The sequence below is a fragment of the Rhinolophus ferrumequinum genome, chromosome 13, assembly GCF_004115265.2.
Source record: "Rhinolophus ferrumequinum isolate MPI-CBG mRhiFer1 chromosome 13, mRhiFer1_v1.p, whole genome shotgun sequence".
Classification (NCBI taxonomy): Eukaryota; Metazoa; Chordata; class Mammalia; order Chiroptera; family Rhinolophidae; genus Rhinolophus; species Rhinolophus ferrumequinum.
In genome coordinates this window covers 50052110-50070286 of record NC_046296.1, presented here as the reverse complement: position 1 = coordinate 50070286, position 18177 = coordinate 50052110, and the positions used below count along the sequence as shown (strand labels likewise).

The window sequence follows — 18177 nt, the reverse complement described above, 5'->3', positions numbered from 1 at the left end:
GAGAGAGAAAGGGCGAGAGAGAGAAAACGGAATTACAGACAGACGGGCAGATAAATGTAAGAAAAAGAAAAGAGGACTAAGCAAAAATATTAGCTGTGGTTTTCTCTAGGACATGAGAGTAGAATAATTTAAATATTTTCTTTACACAATTCTGTTTTTTAAGTTTTCCACAATAAGTTCTATTACTTTCATATTCAGAAAATAAGAAGAACTGTGAATGTTTTTAAAAGAGGGATTTTGCCCTGCTGTCCTCCACACCTGGGAAGCCTTCTCTCCTTTTGCTCTCCAGCTCCTCAGTTGTCACACTGGACTGGCCTTTTTGACTATGTTTTCTCCTGCACTAGGCTGCCCCCTAGTGCCTAGTGTGATCTTTACCACATAAAAGGTGCAAAATAAATAAAAGCTTGTTGGTGAGCCAGTCTCAGGAGCTCGGGTTCACCGCAGCCAGCACCCTCTCCTGAATATACACCTTTGTAGTGAGCACATTCTCCCTGGCTGTAGCAGCAACACCTTACATTTCATCACACTCGACGTCCCCATTCGAACTATAAAACCACGGTCGCATCAGCTATACCGCTGAAGGATCATCCATCCTGTCTACTCTCCTTCCCCTTTTGCAGACTTTATAGCTGAGACTTACAGTCGTGACTATTCAGGTTCTCACATGAGGTAATGACACAACGAAGCCAAGAACCCACATCCTGACTCCCAGCCCACTGCTCTGCCTCGCAGACCCCAGCCGGCTCCCATCTGCATGTGGCTCCCTGGGCTGTGTCCCTGGTCCTTGCTCCTGTGTTCTTGGATGCCCAGAGGAGAGAAGTAAGCTTGCCACCTGGTCCACAGCACTCACTCACCCAGACCACATCCTCAAACAAAAGGGCTGCAGAGAACCTGGGCCTTGCCCAGACGCCTACACTTACATCTTCAGCGTCCTGCTGGCCCAGCTTCTGCAGCACCGTCAGGTAGAACTTGAAGAAGAAGCTGAGGGTGAGTGTGCGTCGGAACTCCACCATGCCACCAGGGGCGTCGGGGGACAGTTGCATTTCCTCCGCCAGGCCTGCACACACCTCCTGTAGCAGCTTCTCATTCCAGGAACTGCCAGAAAGCAGGTTGTGGGAGAGTGCTCCTCTCTAGCCCTCAGAATTATTTGTGTGCAGTGGTGTGCACAGGGCCTCAGAGTCGTATGAACCTCGGTTCAAAATGTGGCTCAGATACTTGTGGTTTTGTGACTTTAGGCAAATTATTTAACCTCCTTGGACCTCAGTTTCCTCATCTTTAAAAATAGATACAATTTTAAAGGACCACATAAATAATAGTTAAATCTACTGAGTCCTTACAATGCCCTAAGTACTTTATATGAAACATCATTTTTAATTCAAATTTAAATTCAGAAAAAATTATTTTATACTCATTTTACCAGTGAGAAAACTGAGGCATGGTTGACATATATTACCTATCTGGTAAGTGATGGAGCCAGGAGTTGGAATCAAGGAGCCGATCTCCGAAGTTAAGCTTTATTGGACGAATATGGTAATTGTAAGAATTACCCAGGATAGTGCCAGTGAACTGTTTGGTACAGTTGCTGCTGTATAGTGGCCATAGTAGTAGTAGTAGCCATGGTAATAAAGTAGCAGTACTAATAGCAGTACTAGCAATAGCAATAGTAGTAAGAGCAGCAACAATACTACTAGTAGTAATGTAGCAGTGGCAGATGCAGTACTACTAGTAGTGGTGGAAACAAAACTAGTAGCGGTGGTAGTAGTAGTAGTAGATGAAGCAGTGGTAGTAATAGTATAAGCACCAGGAATACTCAAAGTAGTCGTAGCAGGAGCAGCAGCAGAGCAGCAGCAGTAGCAGCAATACTACGATTAGTAGAAATGGCAGTAGCAGGAGCAGCACTATTAGTAGCAATAGTAATAACAGTTTTGGCTGCATATGAGCAGTCAGAGCAGTAGGAACAGTAGCAGCAGTAGTAGCAATGATAATGGTATAACGGAAGGAATACTAGTAGTTGCAATACTACTAGCAGCAGTAATCGCAGTAGTAGAGTAACGATGATGATAATAGCAGGAGCAATAGTGGTAGTGGCAGCAATAGTAATACTACTAGCAGTCACAGTAGTAGTAGCAGCACCAATAATGTGGTAGTTGGAGCAGCAGCAGCAATTTTATTTTGCAGTGAGCCCTTACTGTGACAGCTGCTTCCGCGTGGTCTTGAGTGCTGAGATGGTTCTGTCAGCCATTCCGCCATAGCAAAGGGCCAGCTCCTTTACGTGTGTGGTTCCTGGCTCGAATAGGACTCTCATGCCACAGGTCACTTTGGCTATGTCATCTTCTCTCCGGGAGGCCTGCTTAAATGCTGAGAAAAACTCGCCCTGAAAAAGAACAGAAAGGTATCTGTTTCCCTCCCTGTTTTGCAAGGACTCCAAACGGTGAGCCAGAATCACAGACATATGAGGTGAGGTAAGAAGATAACACCAGAGCAAATGAGCAAGGAGCTGGTGGGAGGAATCAAAGATCAGGGCGTAAGAGACTATCACATTTTCAGGAGAGGTTCCAGATAACATTCCCAGCAGCTGGGAGGACCAGGATTTCCCCCCCTGTTAGTTAGGAAAACTGAAAGTCAGGGACAAAAAAGAATCAGGTGCTCTCAACCAAAAAAACAGCTGTGTGGGAGGAGGAAGGGTGCTTTGAGAAAGTCTCCTCCGAGACCCCCTTGGCCCTGCCCCAGAGCCCACCCAGCCCCTCAGGGGCTGTGCCCAAACCTCTGTTGGCCTGGCTGCCTCTTAAGCAGAAAAACTGAGATGCCAAAGGGTGCTTGAAACACATCTTCAGCTTGTGGCCTAGCAGAAACTGACTTGTCTCTCCCACCAGTCGATCGCCTACACTTAGAAATCTTGCCTCGTGACAGAAAGAATCGCACTAGTGTGAGACCGTAACTGCCTTTATACTTTGACCACACATTCCCCCTGGGTCCAAGCCAGACTAGACTGTCTTTGGGGAGAGGAAGAGAGCAGGAGTTACTTTCCAGGTAAGAACCATCTGACATCAAGCCCTTTCTGTGTCAGGTTCCACTTGAGGTTTGAATACACCCTGGCACCACAAATGCTGATTCACACCAAAGGTGGGAGGTTTAAGGAAATGACAGCACAATGAGGCCTGCTGCTGAGGTCCAAAATGGCCACAGGCTTTTGTTTGAAGAAGCTATGGAGAGCCCTCCTGATGATAAAGCTACTTCAGATTCCTGGTGTCAAATAAGGCCATGGGGCAATGAGCCCAGAATTTGAACTTGGCTCTGCAGCAGAAGTTCCAGCTGCTCACTTCCAGGACTGTGCCAGTCCACGGTCACGTTTCACTGGGCGGCCATGAAATGTCAGTGTCAGGTCGTCAACTGTTCTTTCTTGAAAAATCCTTCCTAGTTCCGGGTATTGAAATCTCCTTTCTTTTAGGAATTTTTGTTGTTGTTGTTAATGTCCCTGCCTGGCAAAATAAAAACTAGGCAGTACTGTGCTTGTTGCTTCCGCCTTTCCCAACCTCATAATTTAAATTATTTTTTTAACTGATCTGTGAAATACAAAGCTCTGGGAATCACTGCTCACAATGGTCTATAAGGACAAGCTAGAAAATCATAAGAAATCACCTCAGGGATGTAATAGCTCTAATTTAATTAGCATTCTCATTAAAGAGGTCAAAACTAGCAAGGGCAAAACATGCCTTGAAACACTCATTCAAGCATTAGTGCTGGCAAACCCTCAATACTCTCCTTTACAGCTGGTTCCCCATCCTCTCACTGACCACTTTTCTAAAAGGGTCGTCATGAAACGTGTAGCTGCTGAGAGAGGAGAGAACCACACCAGGTGAAGCTACCACAGGCCCCAAGGAACAAAAGCAAAGCAGCCAGAGGCATTAAGATCTACCCGAACAAGCCAGAAAATATGCTCATGAAGCAAAAATCTTCATCCATGCCAACCCAGGGCAAGGTCAGTGCATAAATGCCTCGTCAAGCTTAAGGTCAGCGTGTGAGGATCTGACTTACAGGCACCTTCTCCACTCAGCATGCAAACCCCACATTTCACCAGATGAAACCAAGTCTCCTCTGACCTGGGCAGGAATACTCGGGAGCTATATGTGTTCTTGACACTGTGTTGCTGGCTACCAGCTGGTGATCTCCTCTGGCTCCCTGACATCTGCCAGGAACCTGATGAATTTTTTTTTTTTTTTTTTTTTAGTCCTCGCAATAAGGTGCCCTGTAGGCAACACTGTGCCGATTTTACAGATGAAGAAATTAGGGCTCAGGAAGGTGAAATGACTCACTCAGGATCACACAGCTAGCTGTCTAGCTTCTTTAAACCACGCGCTGTGTCCCTTACCCTGAAACTCCTCATTGTCCAGGGAAGAATATGGCTGGTCAAAGTCAAAGTTCAGAGACAAGACCATCAATGTTAAAGTTGAGAGATGCTAAGGTTTTTAACCTGAAGTCAACTCTGGTTTCCATGTCTGGAGCCTGGCAGGAGTAGGAGTGATTCGAGCACAGCATTTACCTCCCTGCTGTAAGGGATCTCGATGGAAAGCAGTATCTCCTCTGGACCAACCAGGGTCTTTCTATAGCCAGGGAAAAAGGTGTGATCCATCTGAATCGTCCTCTTGGTACCTGTACAGAGGCAAGATGAAGAGGGACCAATGTGAGAGAGCATCAGACAACCCAGCAGGGGGCTTCTCCATCCTGGTCTCTGATGCTCATAGTCAGAGGGAATAGATGGCATAGCTGGGGCCACAGTCCTCCATCTGAAATCCTTAAACAGTGGTTTCTGTGAATATTTAACAATCAGTTCTTTGAGGGGCAAAAACCCTGATTTGCCAGTTTCTGTGACATAAATACTCCCACAATAGCCAGTTTCAAGCCACGAGAGTGACATCACTAAATGTGAAGTTGGAAAGAGGACAGCAGAGTAGACACAGCAGGTCTGCTATCTTCTGCAAGCCCTGTTTACAAGGTTGGCCATTGGCTGTCCTCTGGGAACTTGGCTCTCAGAAGGGTTCACACCACTCCCTGATAAGAATGGCTCACTGGGCCTAAACTGTTTGTACAAACCACATGGTTCGTATAGAGCATCTGCTTTCCTTCTGGGCATTGGTACGTGCAAAGAAGAGCTATGTGACCAGCCTCCAATCAAAGCTCTAGGTGCTGAGTCTCTAAGGAGCCTCCCTGGTAGACTGAAACTTCTTATGTGTTCTCAAGGTCACTGTTACTAGGAGAATCAAGTGCATCCTGTGTGAGTCCACTGGGAGAAGACTCTGGAAGCTTGTGTCCCCCTCTGGACTTTGCCCCATATGCCTTTTCCCTTTGCTGATTTTCCTTTGTATATTCCAGCATAAGTCGCAGCGATGAGTACGACTATCTACTGAGTCCCGTGAATTCTCCTAGCAAGTCATTAAACATGGGGAGGTGTTGAAGACCCTCTGACAAGGAAAACTGCACCATAGCACACCATCATATAGCATTTCCACTTTACAGATACAATAGATAGAGGTAATCTCAAGACCTTAGACAATAGTAAAATGAAGTGATGCAATTTGGAAGTGGTGAATTTTGAGTGTTTATTATCTTTGTTTTTAATGTAACTTATTGCATTGCAAGTTTACATAATCTAATTTTTAATAATGTCCCTGTCTAACATATGCTCACAGGCTCCCTGAAAATCCAGCAATCAGCTGTGGTCAGCTGGTGCATTCTGGCTCCAATACCCCACTAGGTAAGGCATCTGGAGAATTCTTAAGGCTTGTTGTGAATCTTAGTAGAGAAATGACCCAGCTTTCCTGGCCCCCAACCTGGGTGCATCTCCCTTATAGTTTCCAGGAATCCTAACCTCAGGACAGCTGGGTCACTGAACCTTGCACTCTGTTTCTCCAGAATGTGAAGTATCTCATGAGACTTATCTGCCCCCAGGCCCTCTTTCCTGACCTCTTCATGAGACAGCTCACCTCTGGATATGATGGTCAGCTTGGCTCCGCAGGCCATGAACACCGGGTTGAGGTCCGAGATGGGGCTGGCGGTGATGATGTTCCCTCCAATGGACTAGACAAGCAGACAGCGTGTGAGAGCCAACCCAGGAAACCCTGGCTCACCCAGCTGCCTCCTGAACACAGGACAGGAGGACTACACCCGCTTGAGGGAGACCTGAGGACCTCCAGCCCCAGTAGATGCAAGACTGCACAGAGAGAAACTCAGAACAATGTGCAAAACCTGAGACCTGAATGCTTGGAAATGGGTTCCAGCTCTGAAATTCACTGGTCGGTAAATTGGGGTCAGCCCCTTTAAATTTGTTTAATTTCACCCAACCTTATTCTGAAAGGGTTAAGGTGGCTTATCCCAGAGGCCATACAGAGTTAGTCCAACAGAACTAGAGGATAAAGATCAAGGAAAAAGAGAAGGAAGCTTTCAGAATGCACAATTTGCTCTAATTGGATCTGAGCTTCCTGGCAGCTTGGCAAAGAATGTAAGGAGAAACAGACACAGGGTTTCTAATTATTAGAAAAGAGGAACAAAACCAGTTGCACAATGAGAACGAATTCTTCCTGGAAGTAGGTTCCAGCTGAGCTTGGAACTCAGTGGAGATTTCTGAGTTGATATCTCCTCACCTACAAGCGGAAATGGCAGGTGACTGGGTAGGGAGTGGAGAACGGGAGTAGGCTGTTCTGCTGTATTTTGGTTTTTGTTTCAATTTTTAAAAACAATTATCAAAAATCAAATGGAAGGGATGGCTATTCTCTCAATGCCATGTAAGCCTCAAATGGCACAAGGTGTGTGAACGCCACCAGCCAGCTGGGAATTTGGGGGCTAGTCTGAAGGCTGATTGTGACAGTCAACAGGTGGACGCCTCCCTCCACTCAGGGAGTCTACTTCTGGTTCTCCACCAGATCTGAAAGGCGGTCCCCCTCCCTGTTTGGCTTCTCTCTAACTTATCTCCCATCCATCATCTGAGAGCCTCGGCCAAGTTCAGAAAGGCGGTGCTGGAGGCTCCATCTCTCCAACCTCAGAGGGGAAGAATGAGTCACAGAGCAAGTGTTTCTTGGAGTGGCCTACGGACCATCTCCTTCACAAGCACCAGCTGCACTCACCCCAGCCCTACCAAACAAGAATCTCTGAGGGTGGGGCCCAGGAATCTACATTTTAACAAACACCCCAGGCAATCCGAAGCACAATGTCTGAAGCCCACAGGGTCTGAAGCAGAGGCCAGATTAACCCCCTGACATGTGAGGAAAAGCCCTGTCCCCAGGACTTTGAGGGTCCCTGAATAGGGACTCACCGCCACAGACTTGACCTGCTTCCCAGCGAACCAGCGGAGCTGCTCCAGGACGCCTTTGAACACCTCTGTTTTGTGCACAGGAAGCTTGGCAATGGCTTCTTGCAGGGTCTTTTCCACAGAGCTCAGGGTGCAAGCAGCTCCAAAGGTGATACCTGGAAACACGCGTTCAGAATAACTGCAACTCCTTCACAGCTCAGAAAACACTTTCATATACAGCCCCTCTGAAGCTTTACAGAACCTGAGTGAGGCTACCAGGACTGACGGGGATGAGGAAAGTAAGGCCCAGAAAGGTTAAGTGACTCGTCCAACACCACACAGCTAACAAAAGAGCCAGGACTCACCCCCAGGCCTCTTGTCCTACAACCAGAGTGCTCTCTCCTCTCAACCAGTGGATTTCAACCCAATAAAATCTGATCTCTGACAATGAAGTCCTGGCTTTTATTTAAAAATAATAATAAAAAGCACCCAAGCACTTCCTTCACTTGTCCCCTACACCCAGGAGCAATCCTATTGTGTAGATGCATTGAGAACAACTGTGAAAAATCTCACAGCCCTCGCCCACTGGCACCCCTCCACGGGTGCTCAATGGAGGAAGGCAATGGAGTGTGCCCCTTCCTCTGTGCTGGGCATCTGCAGGGCAAGCAGCTGGCAGTGAGAGCCAAAGAGGCTGTCCTGGCACCACCATCCCCCTGAGACCCATCCTCAGCATCCCAGCCCCTTTGTGGGCTCAGGTGAACCCCCCCTTACCCTCTGGGCCGTGCTCCACTGAATTCAGCTCGGGGATCCAGGCGGGGCAGACGATCACAGGAAACAGCTTGTTCTTAAACTTCATCTCGATGCCTCGAGAGAATCGGGAAGCCTGATGTTAGAGACCTGTTGTCCTATCACCATGGCAGACTCAGCACCTTTTCCCACCTCCAGCACCTTTTCCCACCTCCATGCACAGGGTGTATGACATACTCACAATCGTAACATGCTCTGTGCATGTCTCGGGACAAAAAGTGCAGTGGGCGAAAGGCAGGATTAAGTGTGCTCTGCACACTATCAGCCCAAAAGCTGGTGTGTGTGTGTGTGTGTGTGTGTGTGTGTGTTTGTGTGTGTGTGTGTGTATAATATTAGAAAACACACTACATTAAAATATGTCAGTAACCCTCCTAAGCACTTCATATATTTTAACTCACTTAATTCTCACAACAACCCTGTGAGATACTGTAGGGTTTTTCTGTTTATAGATTAAGAAACTACGACACAGGGAGGTTAAATTTCTTGCCCAAATTACACAGATAAGAGTGGGCACATTTCAGTACTTAAGCTATTATTCAACTCAGGGTGTAATAGTAATAATAACACAAAAGCTTAACACTCAGAGAGAAAAAGGAAAATTGACGAAAAGAGGAAACTTCCAATCTGCTAATCAAGGTAGAAAGCTCTGTGAACAGATTTGCCCTTGATCCTCAGACCCAGTTATACAGCTCCTCTCCCAGCCCTGCCCACAGGGCAGTAGATGGAAAAGCTTAGAAGAGAAGCAAATGCCTCGTCACACATCATGTCACATGCTGTTCAGGATTTCTGAAGGGTGGCCCAGGCTTTGGACAGTCTGGCTTGTCTGGACATCAGCTCCCAGGACAAAGAACACAGATGGAGGCAGTATTTCCATCTCGATAAGGTCCCCTCCAGGCCCAGCTTCCCGTAACACCCTGCCCTGGCTGTAGTTATGCTGCTGGGTCGGTGGATAAGGGAGGAGGAAGTGGAGCAGATGGAAGAGTAATAAGAAAATATTTCTAACTTGGAGCTTATAAAATCTTTGTGAATTCCTTTCTCTGAGAATCTCACTGGGTCCAGGATGTTATGTGACTCATGGCAAGGAACGTGGCATATGTCAAAGGACCTCAAGTACTTTTTTGGCCAGTCATTCTTCACTTTAACTCATGCTACCGTGGACCCGTGAACCAAGGCTACATGGGCCATCAGGATCCCATCAATTGAGGCAGGCCACCCTGCCATGCCTGTGTCACAACACTGTGGCTGGGGACCTGTGCTCACAAGGGCATGATCGGCTCTGAACTCCACCAGCACGGAACTGAGCCAGGCTCTCCTCTCTTTGCCTACAGATCTAACAGAACCCAGGCATCAGGGGCTCCTTCCATAACCAGAGCCAGGAGTCTCCCATAGGCTGCACTTGGCTGCTTAAGATCATGTCAAGTCCCCCAAAAAGCAGAGGTCCTCTAGCTGTATCACAATCTTCTCCTTCAGTTCTCACTGGGCTTGGGACCCAGCAAAGTGGAAACTGGCCAAGCAAGGATTAGAAATGGATAGATATTAGCAGGGACCTGAGCACCTCTGCCACCTTCTGTCTCTTCGAACACTAGGACCAACAGCTACACAACTCCAGTCTCCCTGACCTGTTTGCATAACAATATGCAGATCCCAGGTGGTAGCACCAACAGGGCAGGTGGCCTTGGTCACAGCAACACAAACAGTCACACTTGGACATCGCCTTTCCTTTGCCTTACCATGTCACCCCCAGAAAAGGGTGGTGGGGAGGAGAGTAGCATTTATTGAACCCCTCATGTCCATCAGGCACCAGCCTAGACTTTACTTACACTGCTCCCTCCTCACTTACATAGACAGGGACATTAGTGAGGAAAGGATTATGTCCAGTTGATCTTGGCACCCCAGCCCCACCAGAGTACCTGGCACAGAGCTGGCACTCTGTAAATGTTTATGGAGAACAGCCAGCAAGGATCTCAGTTAATACTCGGAACAATCCTTGGAGGAGGAGGTATAGTTAACCACGTATGTGAAATGGGAACACGAGGGTAGGGGAGGAGAACTAATGTGTCCGAAGACACACAGCCAGCAAGGAGTTGAACAAGGTCTGTGTGGCTCCAAAACCGGGGGTTGTGCAGGAATTCAAGTGTCCAGGACTCCGTATGGGTCCCAGGCATCCAGGCAGCCCGCAGTGCTTCCCAGGCCCTTACCGATCTCCGTGTTCCCCACCACCAGCTTGGCCTCGGGGTGCTGGGCTTTGAGGTCCAGGAGCTCCTTCAGGGTTGTGGCTTGGATCCAGGTCACACGCTCCCCTTCAAAACGCAGCTGCTTCTGAGGGGCATCTTTCAGCCTCTGGAAAATGCAGTTTTCTTACTGTGCTGTCTCCCTCCTCCCAATGCCATTACCACTGCCCTTGCTCTAAGTCCACTGTGGGACCGAGTCTTCTACTGACTCGTTTAATCCTGAATTCAGAATGAAAATACACGTCGGCTAGAAGCGAGAGGAACTACGGCGGATTGAGGCAGGAACTAGGTTCCAATTATTATATACGCTATTTGAATCTTTAGAAGGCATCAGAGAAGAGTGAGCCCCACCTGTTATAGGTAAAGGAGGAAACTGGGGGTCAGAGAAGTTATGTGACCTGCCGAAGGTCACAAGGCAACCTATACTGTGCCACACTGTCTCCAGGAGGTGCAGTGGACAAGGTGTAGGAGGAAACAGGGGCTGCAAAGAAAGAGGGATCAAAGAGAATGCAACAGAGAGCTGGTCCTAGGGCATGTGGGGTGAGGCTGGGCTGGGAGAGAAAATTCCAAAATCAAGCTGACAATATTTCAAGGTTGCACAATCCAGAAAAAGGCATTCTGGCAGCTTGCCACAAAGCCCTGTCTGGCCTCTGAATTCATAAGGCAATCTTCATGTGCTCAACAGCCCTGGAGAAATCTGCACTTGAGAAGCTCTAAGAGAGACTTGATTCTTTACTCACCATAAATGTTGGAGTAAAGGAGAAGAATCATCAAGGTGAGAAAGTAGTTGTGAGTGGTGTCCTTAAAACAGAGCTCCATGGATTGTGGCCTTGGAGTAAAGCTCTCTTTTTCTGTGTGTTTATGTGTTTTCTAAATTAGTGGACTGCTTACAGGAGAAGAATGGGTTTCTTGGGTTGGGTATGGGGTAGCTGATGTATTAGATGTAGCCAGGAGGTCAGCAAACACTTCTAGAGCGCCTGTCATATGCAAGAGACATTCATTTCCTGTCCTCAGAGGGACATATGTGAGAAGGAGAGAAATGTGGGTCCCTGTGGGAGTATGTGACAGAGGGACTTGACCCCTGGGTGTCAGAGAAAGGAAGGCAAATTTTGGCTGAAACCTAAAGGACAAGGAGAATACAAAGTTCCCAGTGCATATGAAATAAAGCGAGTCTCCAGGGGCTCATGGTAATATAGGAAAGGAGCATGAGGACTATTTTCACAAGAGAAGGAACTAGGAGGTGGGATTCCAGGCCAGCTACCCGTGTCCTCCAAGACACAGAACTCAGGCAGACGTCAATCAATCACACAGAACAGACCACCCAAAGCCTATTGAGCAAAGAGGTTGCATTATGGCCACTCCTGTAATTAAACCTATTACAAACTAGTCACAGGCTGTACCTTCCAAAAGTTAAAGGTAAAGCTGACCCCTTCTTCTTCTGCCTTGCAGAAGTTCCCTATAACAAGAAATTTTCCATGGAAACAAGATATACATATAAACCCCGACGGGAGGAGGGCGTCTCTCCTCCTCTAGTGATTAGAAACCACCACTCTGTCAGTGGGGTGGCCTTTCTTTTCTTACTTACTCTGCTAAATAAACTTACTTTCATTTTAAACTCTGTGTTATCCCTCATGTTTGAATTCTTTCCCATGTAAATCCAAGAACTTTCTTAAAGGGCTTGAGTCTCTGCTCCGGGGAATTGGTGTCACCAGCATCAATGGCACAGAGTCTTAGTTGGGCCTTTGCCTGGGGCATCACCTACCAGCAATTCTGGGGGGAAGATGGGTTCCTGGGTGGGATCCAAGGGCATAAAATCCTCCGGGTTGAATAAAGATGGTGAGAGAATGACCTGCTGAGAAAGGGAACAGATGCGTTGGTACAGTATCTCTTCCTTTAAAATGTCCCATAGGACTGATCCAGCTCTGTTCATGCTCATTCATAGCCTGCCGGAGCTGGTGGAGAGACAGATGCCTCCTAGAAGGCAGGAACAAGGAGGTCTTCTTGCCAGGGCCCCCAGGGTTAATGTGCATATTGACCACCCTCTTAGTCTGGGCATAACTGTTTTCTGTTCCAGCCACCACTGCCAAGAGCATAGAGAGAGTCCACCAGCTCCTTTGATCTGAGATTGGCCCCCAGGCTTCCAGAGAGGAGGACCCACTTACCGTGTGGTCTTTCTTCTGGTTCATACAGCAGTTGGGGTTGTCTTTATTTCCTCCACAGCATCCACCATCCTAGAGAGATGACCAACATTCGCACAAAAATATTTGCAGAGTTTTTACAAAAGCTAAAGAACCTACTTTATTAATGCCCGATGAAATCTAGCTCTGACACCTATGCCCACATCAATAGAAACAGCAGACACTTAACCCATTCCACTTGACTTTGCATAGAGGTAAGGCCTCTGCTTTAACTTCTTTTCTTGCATGGTTAATGTAGACTAAATAACTCATGAATAAACAAATAGGATCTCTCCTGGAAGCAGCAGGGGAATTTAAGAAAATTTCTCCATAAAGATAGGTCCTACTTTATCAAAACATAACTTTATGCCCATTTTCCCTCTTTAGTGCTCCTTCCTTAGGAAGCCTCTATGACAGAAATTCCCGTTTGGATTTGTCAGCATTCAAGAGCCTTTATCACTAGATCAATGAGTTCTGTGGAGCTCGGCTGGGTGCCCCCCATGCTGGGGTTTTTGTGGGGCTCCTGACAAGGATGTCCAAGGCCAGTGCTGGGCCCAGGGTTGTTTCCAGCCAGTGTGCTCGATGGCCTCACCAATGCTTATAGACACTTCTGGCCAGAAAGCCAAGCATTCTTTATTCCTCACTGTGGGCCAGTTCTAGAGGAAGGTACAGGTCTGATGACCCATCCCTATGAGGAAAGGACGTGCTCAGGCCCTCTCAGGATGCCAATGGCAGAGCACAGAGTAGAGGCCAGATTGCTGCCTCCAAGGACCAAGGCTTCAGGGAAGGAGTGTGTTCACCTGACCTGCCCCACGAAGGCAGGAATATCAGCTGAGGACCTCAGGACACACTCCAGAATCAGAGTTGTGCTGACAGGCAAAAGTGGGGGAAACCCCCAGGCACACCCCAGATACATTTCCAGAGTGGCCAATTAATTCCTGGAGGAATAGGCCAGGGCCGACCATCTGCATATGAATTACACCATTTCATGCTGTCATTTCCCAAAGGATGAGTCACAACCCACTAGTGTTCCCAAGAAAGCACTCAGAGGGCCACGGGGCCAAAGATGTGGTCTTTGAGAACCTGAAAGGACTGTCAGACTTGGCACTGGGAGAGAAACCCCCCCGGCCTCGACCCCCTGCACACGCTGCCCTCTCCTGCATTCACAGCTTCGCATTGGATCTCAGAGCTGCCCGATCTTGGACCTCCCCGCCACCACCTTGCCATTTTTCTTTCTATTTAGACAGAAAAGGAGAGAGAAAAGAAGGTTCCTCTGGTGCCTCTTTTCATCTTTCTTCCTGGAGAAGGAGTGATGCAGGGGAACCAGCAGGTCCTAAGTAGGAGCGGAAACTGCACAGGGTAATGCTCAGCCTCACTGACCCAGTCTTCGCGGCGGGGGAGGGGGCGCATGTATTTCTCGGAAGTACATTTTTCCAGATAATTAAAATGCCAGCACATTCTTACTTAGATCTTTTTTCTTGATAATTCATTGATGTGTCCATGACATAAGTTATTGTGATGGACAATATGTCAGTGGCCTCAAGGTTTACGGAGCTTGGAGAAGGCAGTTTTCCCCCTGGAGAGACTTCCAGTGTTCTCAGTAGGCTAAGACTGCTGAGCGCATGCTTATTTTCAGGATTCCTCCATTTCCTTCCTTGCTGCTGGATGGACACTCTCATTTCTTGCTGTGGACCGTGAGCCTCCCTCTAGCAGATTCTCCTCATCCTTTTCTAGTATGTGCTCTGGGCATGAAAACGTGATGACCAGGTTTCGTAGAACTGGGTAAAATGAGAATCAATAGGCCGTGAATAGAGGCTCAGGGGTCTCTAATGAGTAATGCAGTGAGCTTCTCGGCACACTCTGGGCAGGTCATTTCGGCTGCGCAGAGCACTCTGCTGTGCTCTGCTCTGCGAGCCACGGCCAGGCAGCTGGCCTGGGGGAAGCACTGCTGTCCAACGGAATCAGAAACCAGCTCACCCCCGCGAAAGAGCACAGCTGTACACTCAAAAGGCTTTCTCTTTTGAGAATCTAGAAGGACTGGTGAGATTATATATCTGTGAGGAGGCTCCTATGAAATAAATTTGTGGACAAAATTAAGAATTCCTGGTTCTCAGGGAAGCTGAACCATTTATAAGGATCAAATACTGTTCATGGAAGAAATGTCCCAGCATCATAATTTAGTTGTCATTTACTGAATACTTAAGATATGTCCAGTATTGTTCTAAGGGGTTTACAATAAGTGCTTTCAACGAACTCTACAAGGTAGGTATTATTGTAATCCCCATTTTGAAACAAGGAAATTTGTCCAAGGTCATGCATTAGTTAAGTGATGAATTGGGATTTGAACCCAGGTCTGCAGACTCTGAATCTGAGCTTTCAGTCCTTTTCAATTAAATCCACACCTTTTAGTTCCTTACCAGGGTGTGGTGTTTTCCATCCTTAAAATTCTCATTTCCTTCTCCACCCCTTTGGAGTTACTTGGATGAGACACTCCTTTTCGTCATGCATCAGCCCGACAGATCAGTGAAAAGCACAGGAGTCTGTCATTCTGTTCTCAATGTTAAATCAAATTGAGATGACACAGTTTGACTGGAGTCAGAATCAAGCTCAGCCAGTTGGAGAATCAGGTAAAAATCTGGACAGACTAAGCCAAGAAAGGAGAGGCCAGCCTCTGCCTTCCTCACCAGACGGCAGGCAGGTGTGTATCTGTGCTTCTATAGGTGATACCCATACACCCTGCCTGTGGCTTCTCACTCAGAGTTCTACGAACACTGCCAGAGTTCACAAGCTGTAGAGACTGAGGAGCAGTTCCATTAGCCCAGCAGAGTGCCAACTACAGAAGGCAGCGGGAGAGGAAAGGAGGAGCGGCGTGGGTGTTGAGTCAGGTCGGGTTATTACACGCCACATTCAGCACCTGTACCATGGGCTGAGTGTGCCAGTCTCTAGAAAAGCTGCCAAGCATGAATGCCCTGGGGGAAGTTAGGCCTTGGGCAGCATGCCTCTTCCAGGACTGGTTCTCCAGGCTTTCCCTGAAGGAAAGTTCTCAAGCTATCGATGAGAAACCCTGTCTAAGAATGGCAGAGTACACTGTCCACGCCACGTATTGGCAGCTTGAGAACCTGCTAGCTTGCCATGTTATCTTTCTTCTCTGTAATCCAGAAGCTCTGGCATCCCTCCCAGCTGTGATTTCCTGAGTGTTGCTACGTTAGGAGCAGGGCCACTGCTGTCCTGGGGCCCCCACTTACCCTGGCGAAGGTCCGGAAGCCCTGGAGGATGGGTCTGTAGCCTGTGCAGCGACACAGGTTTCCTGTGGGCCAAGCAGAAAGCTTCAATGTCTGCACTGGCGCCAAGGGCAGGTGAGGGGTTTGTGGCTTTGCTCCTGGCTCAGTTAGATGCTCTCTTTGCATACTCTGTTTTCTCTGCCTGGAATGCCCCTCCTCCTCCTTCTACTGCTGACTTGAAAACACCTATCACTTCTTCCAGGAAGTCTTCCTAGAATGCCCACACAGATTCAGGTGCCCCTCCTAAGAGTTCCCACGGTACCTAGTCAGTTTTATGAGTGAGATTATCAAACTATAATATAAAATCTCTTCTTCGGAGTGGGAACTCCTTGAGAGTAGGTATTGTATCTTTCATCCCTGTGTCCCTTGTGCCCTAGATAGTGCATGACATATAATACGACTCAGTATAATTGAATAAATGATGCACTGAAATGGTGAATGGATGGGGAGTCATCTCTATTCAATTCAGAGGAATAGACAGCTGGCCCACACTCCTGGGACCATTCACAGAGGCAAAGTGGGAAGCCTGGAGGCCCATACCTTGGAAGGCATCCTCAATCTCCTCCATGGAGGGCTTGGGCTGGTTCCGAAGCAGCGTGTACATGCTCATGACAATGCCAGGGGTGCAGAATCCACACTGGGAACCATGGCTTTTGGCAATTCTCTCCTAAAAGGGACAGATGGCATGAACCCTCTCAAACTCCCTACATGCCTCAGCTGGAGCCATGTCAACAGGCAGTGTGGAGGAGCAGTCACCACACGGTCAAATCCTAGTGCCACCACTTACCACCCATGACCTTGGCTATGCTACCAAACTTCTCTGAGCCAATAATCCTTCATCTGTATGATGTGGACCATCCTAGTACTTACCTCCAGAGCTGTGGTGAGGAGTCAATGAGATAATTCACATTAAACTCTTAACATTATACCCAGCACATAGTGGGCAGTCAACCAGTGTTATTAGTAGGAAAGTCCCTTCAAAGAATGGCAAACGTTAGAGTTAGAAGGGCCTTCTTACGTTTCATTCCTTTCATTGAACAGAGGAAGAAGCAAGTCCAGAGTTTAAGAGATTTATCCAAAGTCATGCATGGTAAATGTAAGAGGTGTGTCATGTTCTTCTAACTACACTACCCTACAATCCAACTCAACCAGCATTTATTAAGAAAAAAACAAGTGCATCTTATTCCAAACTAGAATACCACTGTCTTCTTAAATGAAGGAAATTCTTAAAGTCTAGTCAGGACATAAGAATTGGGAAATGTGTCATATAGCATTTGCTAAATGCATTGAATGTCAGAGAAGTTTTCATTTAAACCTGCAAGATTTTTATTGCAAGGAGATTCTCCACATCTTTTTTTTCTCTTGGGAGTGCTTCTTAGTACTTACATTAAGTAAAAGTATTAGAATATTGTATGTCCAATACCTAGCATATAGATATTCATTCATTTTCATTCCTTTTATAAATATTTACTCAGTAAATAGCCATATATATGTAAATATTTACTGAGATCCTATTGTGTTCCAGGCATGTTTAAAGCACTGCGGACAGGGCAGTGAAGAAAGGAGATGAGGTCCCTGGTTTCACAAAACTCATGTAATAGTAGGGGAAATATTGACCAAAAAAAAATAACTAAAAGATCAAGAAAGTTGCAGGTGGAAGTCAGTGTTAGGTAGAGAATTAGCACAGGATGACAGGACCCAGAGTGACTACTGGCTACTCAAGTGGTCAGAAATGATGGCTCTGAAAAGGTGAGCTTTCCGTTTAATTTAATAACACAATTTGGATCAGGGAAGAGTGTATTCCAGATGAAGGGAACAGCAAGGACAAAACCCTTGAGCACAGCAAGTGCCCAGCCAGGTGTGCCAGATTCACGGAGAGGCCGGTGCAGGTTGAACTCGCCGGGATGAGAGAAATCCTGGGGGAATAGGCAGCAGCCAGATCATGCAGCTCCTCATACGCCATGATGGGGATCAGAACTTATACTCTGGGTGTGACGGAAGGTCATTGGGGAATTTTCAGCAGGGTGTAATAAGATCTAACTTACGTCTTTAAAGAATCACTCGAGGTTTGGGGTGGGGAATGGGTTGTAGGGGGCAAGAGTAGAAATGGGACCAAGATACGAAGTCTGGAAAGAATAGGGTTTTGTTAAGTTTGAGATTTAACAAACAGACATTAGACAGACAATAGACATTCATATATTGATGTCACGTAGGCAGTTGGAAATATGAGGAGCAGTCAAAGCTGAAGATAAATATGTGAGTGCCATTCGCATCCAGATGGTATTAAGCTCACCTACGGCGAGTGTGAAGATGGAGTAGGGGAGGGACCCAGCCAGGGCCCATGGGTGCTGCAGCCACGAGGGACTGAGCAGACAAGAAGCCAGCACATGGTGCAAACA

At 47.2% G+C, this 18177-nt stretch overlaps 1 protein-coding gene across 2 annotated transcripts in view; it reads right to left on the bottom strand.

Moving 5' to 3' along the window:
* The window catches only part of LOC117033444 (xanthine dehydrogenase/oxidase), a 58205-nt gene that overhangs the window by 29073 nt on the left and 10955 nt on the right, over positions 1–18177 (bottom strand). Inside the window, exons 5-15 of one of the 2 annotated variants that reach the window (XM_033125617.1) lie at positions 16319–16445; positions 15743–15804; positions 12483–12551; positions 12083–12172; positions 10288–10429; positions 8054–8146; positions 7307–7458; positions 5982–6075; positions 4541–4650; positions 2190–2374; positions 921–1095 (exon numbers count right to left, since the gene is read on the bottom strand). In XM_033125617.1, coding sequence (XP_032981508.1) covers positions 921–1095; positions 2190–2374; positions 4541–4650; positions 5982–6075; positions 7307–7458; positions 8054–8146; positions 10288–10429; positions 12083–12172; positions 12483–12551; positions 15743–15804; positions 16319–16445 — 1299 coding nt within the window. The remainder of the gene's footprint in view (positions 1–920; positions 1096–2189; positions 2375–4540; positions 4651–5981; positions 6076–7306; positions 7459–8053; positions 8147–10287; positions 10430–12082; positions 12173–12482; positions 12552–15742; positions 15805–16318; positions 16446–18177) is intronic. The other variant, XM_033125616.1, reaches the window with a different exon arrangement.